Below are 12,474 nucleotides of genomic sequence, written 5' to 3'. Positions count from 1 at the left end.
TTAAGTATTTTGGCAAGATTTACATTAAGTTGAAATTCTCATTTTGTGCCAACACTTAGGGCAGGTTGAATTTTATAACTGTGTGAAAAGTCAAAAAGAAATCTAATGTTTAAGGTACTTTTATAGGCAACTCTCCTTTAGATTATTTAACTGAAAAAAAGGACTTCTGGGAAAAGATGCATGAAATATGTAGTTTTATCCATATTTATTGATGTAGGTCAGGTTTTAGGAAAAACATTTTGGATGGAATTATATTTCATATTATTTGAACAAGGGATTTTATATATTGTATAATACGATTTTATAGAATAACCAAATATTTTATAATCATTGTGCACATTTTGCACTTACAATACAGGAAAAAAGAATTATGGGGTGAGAGGAGGGCCATGTCCCAGGTCTCTGTTGAGCCCCGCCTGCATGGCAACGTGCCCTGCCAAGTGTGGGTCCTTGGCTTCATGTAGGAAAGAATTCAAAAGCTAGCCACAATTGAGTAAAGGCAGATTTATTTAGAGAGATACATACTACATAGAGAAAGAAAGGCCACGAGGTGTGGGGCTTGGGTGCTGGTAATGGCACAAAAACAGACATAGATTAAATGCAGAATAGAAAGCCCATAAATTGACACCTGTGGTCATTTCAACTACAGCAAGAAGGCAAGAATGTATAATGGAGAAAAGATGGTCTCTTAACAAGTGGTTCTGAGAAAACTGGACAACTACATGTAAACCAGTGAGGTTAGAACATTTCCTCACACCATATACAAAAATAAATTCCAAATGATTAAAGACCTAAATGTAAGACTAGAAACCATAAAACCTGTAAAAAAAGAACATAGGCAGACACCCTTTGACATAAATTGTAGGAATTTTTTTTGATCTGTCTCCTAAGGCTAAAGAAATAAAAGCAAAAATAAACAAACAGGACCTATCTAAAGTTAAAATCTTTTGCAAACCAAAGGAAACCATCAACAAAATGAGAAGACAACCTATGGAATGGGAGAAAATATTTGCAAATGATTTGGCCAACAGGGGGTTAATATCCAAAATATACAAACAGCCCATAAAACTCAATATCAAAAAAAAAAAAAAGAATCCAATCATAAAATGGGCAAGAGAACTCAATAAACAATTTTCCAAAGAAGACAAACAGATGGCTAATAGGCACAGGAAAAGATGTTCAATATCACTAATCATCAGAGAGATTCAAATCAAAACCACAATGAGACATCACCTCATACCTGTCAGAATGGCCATCATCAAAATAGTCTACAAATAACAAATTTTAGAGAGGAAGTGGAGAAAAAGGAACCCTGGTGCACTGTTGGTTGGAATGTAAATTGATGCAGCCGCTATGGAAAACAGTGTGGAGGCTCCTTAAAAAACTAAAAATCAAACTACCATGTAACCCCCAATTCTACTCCTGGGTATATATCCAGAAAAAATGAAAACCCTAATTTGAAAGAAAGGATACATGCACCCTAATGTTCATAGTTGCACTATTTACAGTAGCCAAGAAATGGAAACAACCCGAATGCCCATCAGCAGATGAATGGATAAAGAAGATGTGATACATATCCCACATAATGGAATACTACCCGGCCATGAAAAAGAATGAACGATTACCATGTGCAACAAAGTGGGTGGACCTAGAGAATATTACACTTAGTGAAATAAGTCAGAGATGGTATTGTATTATTTCACTTCTATGTGGAATCTAAAAAATAACACAAATATGTACAGCAAAACAGGAAAAGACTCAGTGATATAGAAAACAAACTAGCAGTCACCAGTGGAGAGAGGGAAGGTTGGAGGGACACCTTAGGGCTATGAGACTAAGAGATACAAACAGCTATGTATAAAATAGACAAATAATGGAGATATTCTGTATGGTACAGGGAACTATGGCCATTATACTCCATCTAATGGAGTATCATCTGTAAAAATACTGCATCACTATTCTGTTCACCTGAAACTAATATACTATTGTAAAGCAACTGTACATCAATTTAAATAAAGAAATAATCAAATTTTAACAAGATAAATAAAAATAAAGGAACTGAATAGGAAGGAGTTAGGGAAGGACAGTTAATCCAAAAGGCTTGTAACTTGGATGGTGATTATGGATCTGACAGGTGTCAGCAGCATGGAGCTAGGAGGTTGGCAAGAAGTGCTAGAATGGAATTCATCAGCCTCTCTATTACAATCAGAAATCCGGTGTGCAGTTCTGGGATGAGTCCATAAAGGAATACTCTCACCATAACCTGAACTGTGAACCAAAATTGCACATAATTTAAATTATCATATTTACTTAACATTAAACAACCATTCCACTGAATACTGCATGGTGTATGCAAAGTTGCATAAAAATGGTTCTTCATAACAAAGTACAATTTTAGTACAAAATTGGATTTGCAACATAGATGAAAGCTTGATCTGGGTGTTTCAATAATTTCATTGGAAGAATCCTGGAGGGAAGTGGTTTCCCTAGCTTGTGTTCAAAGCTGCTCTGAATGGTACACACTTCTCTCTAGTCATGTAACAGGGAAGACATATCTATTCACTGGATGTGACAGGACATAGACAAAACAAAGATTCATTTCTTCTTCTCAGAACAACACAATGATGACTGATAGTCTATTTCTTAAGCTCCTTTTACAAAGAAAAACTTACGCTCTTTTCCTTCAACTTTCAAAGACATGATCATAAACAGAATTTAGCAATGTCACACAGGCTGATAAAAATGAGTATTCTTAATATATACAGGACTCATATCAATGATTAGAAGACACATATTATGATAGAAAAATGTGAAGAGTAAATTCCATGGAGAAATAACCATGGTCAATAAACATTAAAAATATTTAATTCCACAGGGGAAAAAGAAGGCAAATTAAAATGACATGATGAGATTTTTCTGGAAGGAGGGCATTCCATGTTGTGAGACAGGTATACCCTGCTCACTATGTATAATTTCATAAAATATTTCTGGAATGCAAAATGAGGGAAAATACATAATATTAACTATGCTTCAAGGTTCTACGTTTCGTTTATTAACCCACTCAATCTCACAACAACCCAATGAGGTAGATGTAATTATTATTCTCATTTTACAGATAAGAAACTAAGCCAGGAAAAGGTGAACTAAACTGGTCAATTATTACACAGCCAGTTGTTGGCAACCCTGAGATTCACTTCATATTAATAAAGAATAGAATACCCTGAACTTAGGAGCTTAGAATTTAAACTTGCTTCACATCTCATACTGCAGTATATGATAATTTTGTACTATAATTATAAATGGTCATTAAATCATTCAAAGCATACTATAGAAATCTGGGAGGCAGGAGAATAAAGATGTTAATTATGTCATTTTACACCTGAAGTACTGAGATTAAATAATTCAGCCCCAAACCCCTGGTGTGATAGAACAAACAGTGGTGTCTCTTTGCTTCTTAAGCCCTGTTATAGTCAACAGAGTTTTCATGTGGAATTTCTAATTCCTCTTATTTAAAAAAAAAGTGTGTTATTATCATGAAATATATTGTTAATAAATAATATTAGCTATTTATGGATTACCTTTGAGTTGTGCAAAATTGGCAAACAAGTGGTTTCAGAACCCAACGGAGAGTTGCAGGAGTCCTCTTTTTCCGTGGAAGATATGCTCCAAGACCCCCAGTGGATGCCTGAAATCATGGATAATATCAGGTCTTATACACAGTATGTTTTTCCTATAAATAGATACCTATTATAAAATTTAATTTATAAATTTGCACAGTAAGAGATTAACAATGACTCAAAATAGAACAATTATGTCAATATACTGAATTACAAGGTATGCAAATGTAGACTCCTCTCTCAAACTACCTTATGGTACTCAACCTTCTTTTTGCAATGATGTGAGCTGAAAAATGCCTCCATGATGGGATGAAGTGAGGTGGATGACGTGGGCATTGTGACGTAGTCTTAGGCAACTACTGACCTTCCGACGATAGGTCAGATGGCGGACCATCTGCTTTGGGGGCATCCCGGAGCATCAAGCCATGATGAAGTCCAGAGTTGGGAACCCTGAGTGAGCTGGAGTGGGATGGCACTACTCAGAATGCTGTGCAATCTAAAATCGATGAATTGTTTATTTCTGGAATTTTCCATTTAATATTTTCGGAAAGCAGTTGACCATGGGTACCTGAAACCAGGCAAAGCAAAACCTCAAATGGAAGGGAACTCCTGTATTGAGGGTAAATGTGATTTGTGACATTTTTTCTAGTGTTGTCTTTAAACTCTGCTTACAATATTCATTTAAGGCTCTGGTTCTCACACAATTACAACAAGTAGTAAAAACCAAAAAATGACATTCAACAGAAGAATATGTTGGCTTCTACTAAGCAACAATTTAGCTTATTTAATGAGCTTACCTTATCTCAAAATTTTGTTACTTTTGGAGAAACAACTAGAAGATATTAAATCATAGAAAATTTTCATTAAAGAAATAAACACAAAATAAGGGCTCAACCAAAGTATATAGTGATTAATTAAGCCAGGATTTAAGGAACTGAGACAATTGGTTTACTATATAGAAAGCTCCCAGCTATTTGAGACCAGTCATGAGGGACAAAGTGACCTAAAAATATCACCACATTGGTATTACACAGAACGATTAATGGCATAAATAGTTCCAGTCACATCAATTGCTCAAAGACCTCTAATAAATACGCCTTTAGAATTTCTCTCCTTAAAGAAGGGAAAACAAAAAGTGATAACCCTTTAATCAATGGGATTCAAAAAGACACAATTAGAGCTTCCATTCACGATAAAGTTTGATATGCACATTTTGTCCTAAGATAACTCAACAGTAGATGTGAGAGGAAAAAAGCCATTATAGTGTAGTGTTTAAGAGTGAAAACTGTTCAAAGAGGCAGATCTTGGTTAATCCCAGGTTCTGCCACTTTCTATTTGTGCAAACTTGGGCAAGTTGTGGGAATAATAATAGTAATAATAATAGTATCTACCCAAAATGGTGACTGGGAGAATTGAATGAGATTATGCATGTAAAGAGTGCCTATCACATAGTAAGAGTTACCACATCTTTGCTCTTATAGTTGTTTTTGGTATCTTTCCTCTTTGTCAGTGACTGTGACCCACAGAGTTGTAGCAAAAAATCAAGGTTAACTACAGGATGTAATATATTTTCCTGTACGAAACTTCTCTCACAATAGACCTCTCTTAAATAGGATAATTAAGTTACCCTAACTAATGTCTCAGAGACTTTAGAAAATCAGAACATAAGTGAACTGAAAGTTACCAAAACCTTTAATTTAATATCTCACTTGAACTTGGTTGTCTTCAAATTCTTCATTTCGCTTTGTCTGATAATTCATTCCCACAGAGACTGCACAGCTACTGTAAACCATTTACTGTATCTGGTGTACATAATAGTTTTGTTCATATTGTACCGAGTCCAAACTCATTCCGCTCACTCCACAACAGGCCAATAAATCGGGAAACAAGGTGGTGGGGCCAGGAATAACGACTTTATTCGGAAAGCCAGCAGACAGAGAGGACGGCAGACTAATGTCTTGGAGCACCATCCTCAAGTCAGAATTTAGGCTCCTTTTATACTAAAAGGGGAGAGGGTATGGTTGGTTGTTGCAAACTTCTTGGTGCAGGAATTCTTTGTTCTTGCAGCTGTCCCTGTGGGTCAGGTCATGGTGCCCCTGTAAAATCTCTTAACAAAACAAATGTTATTTTCTATTCTGCAACTTGTTATCTTTATATAAGTGCAAAAGTGTTAATATCCTTAAAGGTCAGAGCCTTGAGAATAGGCTCTCCTGTATATTTCAGGCTAAAGGTGACATTCTTTTACAAAAGGTGCAGAGCTAGCAAGACTAAACCTAGAAAACAGGGCACAGGGTAAAAGCCAAATAACAGATCTAATATGGAGTCAGATTGGTTCTTTTCTATTACAATATCATTTTATTCCTCTTAAAAACAGCATGCTGTATTGTCATGATGCCCTCTCTTCATTTTGCCAAAGACAGTCGAAAAGCGAGATAATAGCAAGTAACTCCTTATGTACTACACATCAAAAGACAGGGATTATAAGGACTGAAACTGCTGTCTGTTCTCTGGGTGTAACCAACTCTCTATTTTCCAGAGTTAAACACAGATCCCTAAGTGTCTCTTCCCTGGCATAATATGTTTTCAGCATATCTTGCAAAAATACCTGCCTTGCTTTTAACGAACTTTCAAAAACTCAACTTTAAATTGCTTTAAAGTAACAATGAGTCTTTATTCATGAAAACAGACAAAATTCTCTGTTTTTATCAAATTTGGAATTTTTAAGTGGTCTCAAGTTGACTTCTTATTATCTTATGCTTTATAAACATATTTATTTATGCTACTAGGTACAATTCTGACCCTGGCTTCTGATGCAAAAACTATCACGCTAAGAACAAAAATGAATGTTGATTTCAACAATACAGAAAAAAATATATTCCATAGGCACTAGTTTGACCTGAAGCAGCCGGGTATTTTTGTCTTAACTGTCAGAGTAATCTTAAATGCTTGCAGCTTAAATTTAGGGCACTTTGAGAAAAATCTGATTATAGACCATAAAATACTAATTCATGATAAATGACCAGGAAATCAGAGAAAAGAAAATATAAATGATGAGATTTCAAGTTCTTATAGTAGATTTAAAAATTACTCATACTTTTAAAGTACCAAATTGTGCTACATGAACATATAGGAAATAAAGAAATGATTTAGATTTTTCTTTGAAAAATGATTCGAATAAATTCTGTAACATTCTGCTTTTCCTGGCTTATGCAGTTCACAAGAATAAGATCAAGTTGTTAATGTTAAACGATTTCTTATTTCCTCAGGAATTTATTCCTCAAGCTCACTTCCTCATATGATTCTTAATCAAATGCAAGAGACAACATGACAAAAATCACAAATGAGTTGGCTTAAAGTATTATCTATGCACGGGGTGGGAAAAAAAATGACCCCTTCCTCCTTTTTCATCTCCATTCATCATCTCTGAGTCTTGGAATATAGTATTTCAGTATTAGGTCCTTTAGCATTTGACTCAATGATAAGTAACTCTCCTATTCCCTATTCCCAAGTAGCGATGACTCAGAACCGAGTTGGAACCCTGCCTCTTCTCACTGGAAACACCCACAGGCATACTCTAGTTTCATCACTGCTCTAGGAATTGGCCCAAAGGATATATCAATTTGATTTTTTTAATCTGTTTTCATGAATAAAGACTCCTGACAGTGAACTGAAGCAAAAACTAGCTCCCAAACTGAAAATATCCACCAAACACTGACTACTTAAAGATATTTTGAGTCAAGCCAGGATCTTTGGCTGGGAGGAACTGAACACATGTATGTCTTTCCGTTGTCTCTCAGTTGGCCACACGTAATCTCAAGTTCAGTCTGAATGAAAGCTTATGAGGAAGGAGACAGGCCTGGTCTTGGCCACAGCCAGCACAACAGCTAGACAAGAAGGAAGACAGCATCTTATCTTTCAGCCCCTCATCCAGTGATGCTATTCAGCCTGCAAATTTCAGTAACCAGGCATTCTTAAAAGGAAATGATGATCAGCAAAAACATAAAGATATGCTCAAGCTAACGACTAACGATCCAAGGCACTCATTTGTCTCACTGGCCAAAAGATATTTAAATATTACTGGATCTCTTTTGCTGAAATATTTATGCAGATTTTAAACTTATTCCAAGTGTTTCCATTGTTTACCTCAGCTAATCACCTCACTCTAATTAGGCTCCATGTTTCTAGCAAACCCAAGCTTTTCCTGGCTATTACAATTTTCCTTTATATATAGAATAATATTTTCTAGTCTGAGAAGTGAAACCTGACTATTTGACTCAACTGATGTCATAGATTTTTTATGCCACTACATTTTCAGATGAACAGAGACCATGAGGTTCATTTAGTACGTCCATTCCCTACACGTTCAACTCTTGTAATGTTTTCCTCCTGGTATTTAACTCTGGGAAGTACTCAACCTTTCATTTTCTCTAAGGGAAAGATTTCCCTACGCTCCCTTTTGGCCTACTTCATTACTTCACTTCACTTCACATGTTCTCATTTTTGAATTTGTTATTTCTCTGTGGACAAAGGTTTTGGACATCCATCTTTTCTTTAACCATCAAAATGTTATACATCCTAGAATCACTCATCCCATAATCTGCTCACATTCCTAACTTTTGCTACAAGAATTGCATGGGTGGACCAAGGACATCATATAACCACTGTTTGATTTTTTTTTCTTTTCAAGTAACTGCAAGTCTAATTTTCCCAATACCTCACCACTAAAACATTTTTAGATTCCATCTCTTTTCTTTCTGTTTTTAAAAATGTGTACTGCCACTGTTTTTATTGTGAAACAATAAATGTCAAGTCCTACCTATAAAGTCATAGCTATAAATCATAGCTTTTTCAATACCTTAAAAAAGAGGGAATAGATACCTGTGGCCCAGAATGATTTGAATAAATTCTGTAACATTCTGCATTTCCTGGTTTATGCAGTTCACAAGAATAAGTTCAAGCTGTTAATGTTAAATGACTTCTTATTTACTCAGGAATTTATTCTAAATTTACTTGGCCAAGGGGAGAGGGTACTTTAGAGCATTGTCGCAAATGTTACTTTATCAAATACCTGTATGTATAAAATGTGAAACAGAGCATCTTATTTTGAAACCACTTTAAAAGCACATTGAGTATCTGGCTACCCACCCCAGGATCGTCACTTGCTATTCAAGCACTCTAATGAAACTTCCTCTTTCAAACAGCAAAAAAGGCTCAGAAGGTTCTTACTAGCCTCTATTACTAGCCTTTGCTAATTCTTCAGTTAGTGCCAAGGATTTAAAGGACAAAGTCTGGAGCCTCTTTCATGTGTTTCCACTGTTACATTTTGGGGCTATGCAAAAATACATGGTTTTCTGGAACAATGAGGAACCATCATGACTAATTTAGGAAGTGCATCCTAGGTATGTGGGAGTAGCTTCAGGAAAAGGGCAGTAAGGGCTGTGTATCCAGGTGACAGGCTTGCTTTGCTTTCCTAAGGTCCAGAAGATGGCAAAGGACCCTGGGGCAGGAGGGAAGGACCCCTTACTGCATGTTTTCATAAGACCTGTCTGCTCTGAAGTCAAACTGGAGGAAGGGGCAGTTTGCATCTAAAATGTACATTCACGGTAAGTAGAGGGACGCGGTACATTAAGATTTTATTTCTGTTATTTCACTGCTTTCTTTCATAATCCTTGACTTTAATTCTCCTTTCCAGGTGCCCAGATGATCACATTCTCATTCCCAGTGGTAAAAGTCGAAGATGGATGGTGTGCGGATTGAACCGGGAGTCAGACTGCCCGGTAACACAATCCTAGCGTCCTCACACGGTAGGAGGCCCTGAGTGGCGGTTCAAGTTCTCCCTCAGAGGGATTTGTCCTAAGGTGAGCACCTGGCCCTTTCCCGGTCTTTGCTGTCACTCATCCTCCCGCCCTGCTACACTCACCTGATTTCTGGATCGTGATTTGAGAAGCCTGGCTCTGTAGATACCTCATAGTGATTTCCTTCGGTCCCAGCCTCTTAGCTCATGCTTTTGTAGTTGACTGATTTGAAAGAACAGAAGTGTAACACATTTATTGAAGAACGCCTTAATGGACGGTGATGTGGATTCAGCGGAAAGCCGGACGAAGATCCTGCTCTCCCGGAGCTTCCATTCTGGTGGAATGAAGAGATATTTCTCAACACCCGCGCTGTGCCCATTACCCGCTCTGCCCGTGGACTGCTTGAAGTTCCCCGTCCAGGCAAAGGGGAACACCACTTTCCTAAGAACCAATGTAAACTGGCCTCAGAACACGGCGGACAAAATTTGAAAGAATATAAATTGCACAGCAGCGAAGGCGTGGGCGAGGGTGGAGGGAGGGAGGGAGGGGGGTCCAACTGGAGGTAGCGTCTATTCGTGTCAATACGGCAGAATCAGGGGACCTAGTCGGAGCCAGAAAACTTCCAGCCAAACAAACTCTGAGATCACAACCCCTCACCCTTCTCCTCCTCCCCCACCACGAGCGGGAGCGCTGTCCCAGGGGAAGCGCAGGGGAGACTGGGGGCTCGGAGAAAGTGGCCTCCGCGTTCGCACTCCCCCTTCTCCCTCATCCCTACCATGGGCTTTGCCCTGGAGCGCTTCGCCGAAGCCGTGGACCCGGATTTCGAGTGCAAGCTCTGCGGCCAGGTGCTGGAGGAGCCCCTGTGCACGCCGTGCGGGCACGTCTTCTGCGCGCGCTGCCTGCTGCCCTGGGCAGCGCGGCGGCGCCGGTGCCCGCTGCAGTGCCAGCCCCTGGCGCCGGGCGAGCTGTACCGGGTGCTGCCTCTGCGCAGCCTCGTCCAGAAGCTGCGCATCCAGTGCGACTACCGCGCCCGTGGCTGCGGCCGCGCGGTCCGGCTGCGCGAGCTGGCAGCGCACGTCGAGCGCTGCGACTTCGGCCCTGCCCGCCGCCGCCGCCGCCCGGGCTGCGGCTCGGCGCCCGGGGTCGGCAGGGGCGGGAACCGGGGCGCACGCGGGGGGCCTCCGGGCGTCCGCGGCGGGAGCGGGCGGGGGCCCGGGCCTCGGGTCCTGTCCTGGAGGCGGCGCGAGAAGGCGCTGCTGGCGCAGCTCTGGGCGCTGCAGGGCGAGGTGCAGCTCACAGCCCGCAGGTACCAGGAGAAGTTCACCCAGTACATGGCTCACGTCCGCAACTTCGCCAGGGACCTGGGCGGCGGCCACGGCCCGGTAAGCACGGAGGGATCCGGCACCCGGGGAATGACCGATCGGGGTGGAAAGGGGATGGTTCTTTCTGGTACTTCAGGATTCCTTTGCAAGGTGACATCCTTATGCGGTAGGAAGCATCCACCGCCCTGATCATCCTATCCTATTACTCTGTTGAGTGTGTTAGTATTGCAGTTAGCAAGGATTGTTCCCTTCTCACTTATATTAGAAATGGTAGAAAACTTAAAGATTCAATTCCAACTTTTCGGCGGAGAAAGAGGAATTAGAAAAACTCATTTTCCCACCCAGAGCTTTGCGCCTCATCTTTCTCTCCTCTGCCCTACCCTCTCTGCCTATTTTTTGTACCTTTGGCCTGTGCCTGAAGCCAATCAGGGAAAGAAAGCCAGGAAGCGCGGACCTCCCCGACCTGCCTCCTCTCTCCCTTCGGCCGGCCGGTGTCCTGTGACCTTGTCAGCCTCACACATTTAGCACCTGATGACTTAGTTTCCCTGCCACACTGCCCACATGAGCCACCTTCTTCTCAGCATAGGGATTATGAGGGATATGGGAAACCAGGGTAACTTGGAGTTAAGAAATTAAGAGGTGGGATTTCTTAGACCTGCAGGGTCTTCCTAAATAATCCTGGCCAGCCTCCGGGTTCCCTTATTGGTGGCATGTGAGTGTGTGCGTGTGAGACTGGGGGAACCAAGTCTGAGAGCACTCATCCATCTGCGCTCAGACTAGCCCAGTGAGCTCCCGGCCAGCGGCTGTTTCCCTTCTTTGTCGAGGCTGCTGGCCCCGAACTCTGTTCCTGGACCGCCCGCTTTCCGACTGAATAAACAAGCCTCTTTGCAGCAGCTCGTGAGAAGAGGCTTGTTTATAAAGCTGTTCCTTCTCTTCTGAAGGACTTCTACACAATGTTTGACATTGTTGGTCGCTGCCATGGTGAGCAGGGATTTAGGAGAACTTACACTCCGTTCAAGGAGCTATTTTCATTCCTCAGCCTCCTGGGGCGGGGGGTGGGGGTGGGGGCGGAGCAACCCAGAAGGATGCCCATTTGGGACTGCTTTGCGCTGCCTCCACCTCAGACACCGCGTTTACAAGCTTCTGTCCTTGAACCTAAAAAGGATAAATGAAGGGTGAGGGACTGAACTGTTTCTACTTGATAAGCGAAGCTCGGGCTTATTAAAAGATTGGATGCTATCTGTGATTCTTTCTCTGTGGTGTTTATATCCAGGTATATTTACAAAATGGCAAGACGAGAGAGAAGCACAGAAATATGGTTTGTCATGCCAGTTTAGGTTTCAAGGTCTTGGGAAAGCAATGGCTGGTGGGAAGAAGCAAGGCTAGATTATATGACAGGGAAGTCCATGCAACAAGTCAAGCTGTGTTTCTGAGAAGTGAGGAAAAACTGCCCATGATCTGCAGACTAATTACCAGAAGCCTTCTCTGTGCTCCTCAGAAATGTTTTCCCACCACCAATAGGGGCTGCTGTGCGCGCTGCCTGGAAAAACCTCCTGGGAAAAGGTGGTGATGATGGTAGTTGTGGTGATGACGTTTAAGGCATTTTTTATTATTCAGAGATAATTACCAAATATGCAATATCTATCTCATGAATAAAACTCATATAGTCTGGCACTATGTCATCTTATATTTAAATTGGCATTTTTAATAAGCAGGTTATAGATTTAATTCCTACTTGCT

The 12,474-nt window shown here is 40.7% G+C and overlaps 1 protein-coding gene and 1 long non-coding RNA gene across 4 annotated transcripts in view; one reads left to right on the top strand and one right to left on the bottom strand.

Annotated features, from left to right (window-relative positions):
- LOC123612979 (uncharacterized) overlaps positions 1 to 10,327 on the bottom strand; it is a 61,935-nt gene extending 51,608 nt beyond the window's left edge. The window contains exons 1-5 of one of the 2 annotated variants that reach the window (XR_012510637.1): positions 10,188 to 10,327; positions 9,538 to 9,746; positions 5,327 to 5,724; positions 3,982 to 4,185; positions 3,579 to 3,685 (exon numbers count right to left, since the gene is read on the bottom strand). This is a non-coding gene — a long non-coding RNA (uncharacterized LOC123612979). The remainder of the gene's footprint in view (positions 1 to 3,578; positions 3,686 to 3,981; positions 4,186 to 5,326; positions 5,725 to 9,537; positions 9,747 to 10,187) is intronic. The other variant, XR_006720302.2, reaches the window with a different exon arrangement.
- The window catches only part of PDZRN4 (PDZ domain containing ring finger 4), a 322,740-nt gene continuing 319,701 nt past the window's right edge, over positions 9,436 to 12,474 (top strand). Inside the window, exon 1 of one of the 2 annotated variants that reach the window (XM_045507049.2) lies at positions 9,436 to 9,475. Coding sequence is in view for 1 of the 2 variants with exons in the window: in XM_010970537.3 (XP_010968839.2) it covers positions 10,189 to 10,794 (606 nt within the window). In the remaining variant the exon portion in view is untranslated. Of the gene's footprint in view, positions 9,476 to 10,054; positions 10,795 to 12,474 lie in introns of those variants that run through there. The other variant, XM_010970537.3, reaches the window with a different exon arrangement.

This window comes from Camelus bactrianus, chromosome 12 (assembly GCF_048773025.1).
Source record: "Camelus bactrianus isolate YW-2024 breed Bactrian camel chromosome 12, ASM4877302v1, whole genome shotgun sequence".
In the NCBI taxonomy this organism is placed as follows: Eukaryota; Metazoa; Chordata; class Mammalia; order Artiodactyla; family Camelidae; genus Camelus; species Camelus bactrianus.
The sequence above is the reverse complement of the archived record's forward strand: the minus strand, read 5'-3'. Positions and strand labels throughout refer to the sequence as shown.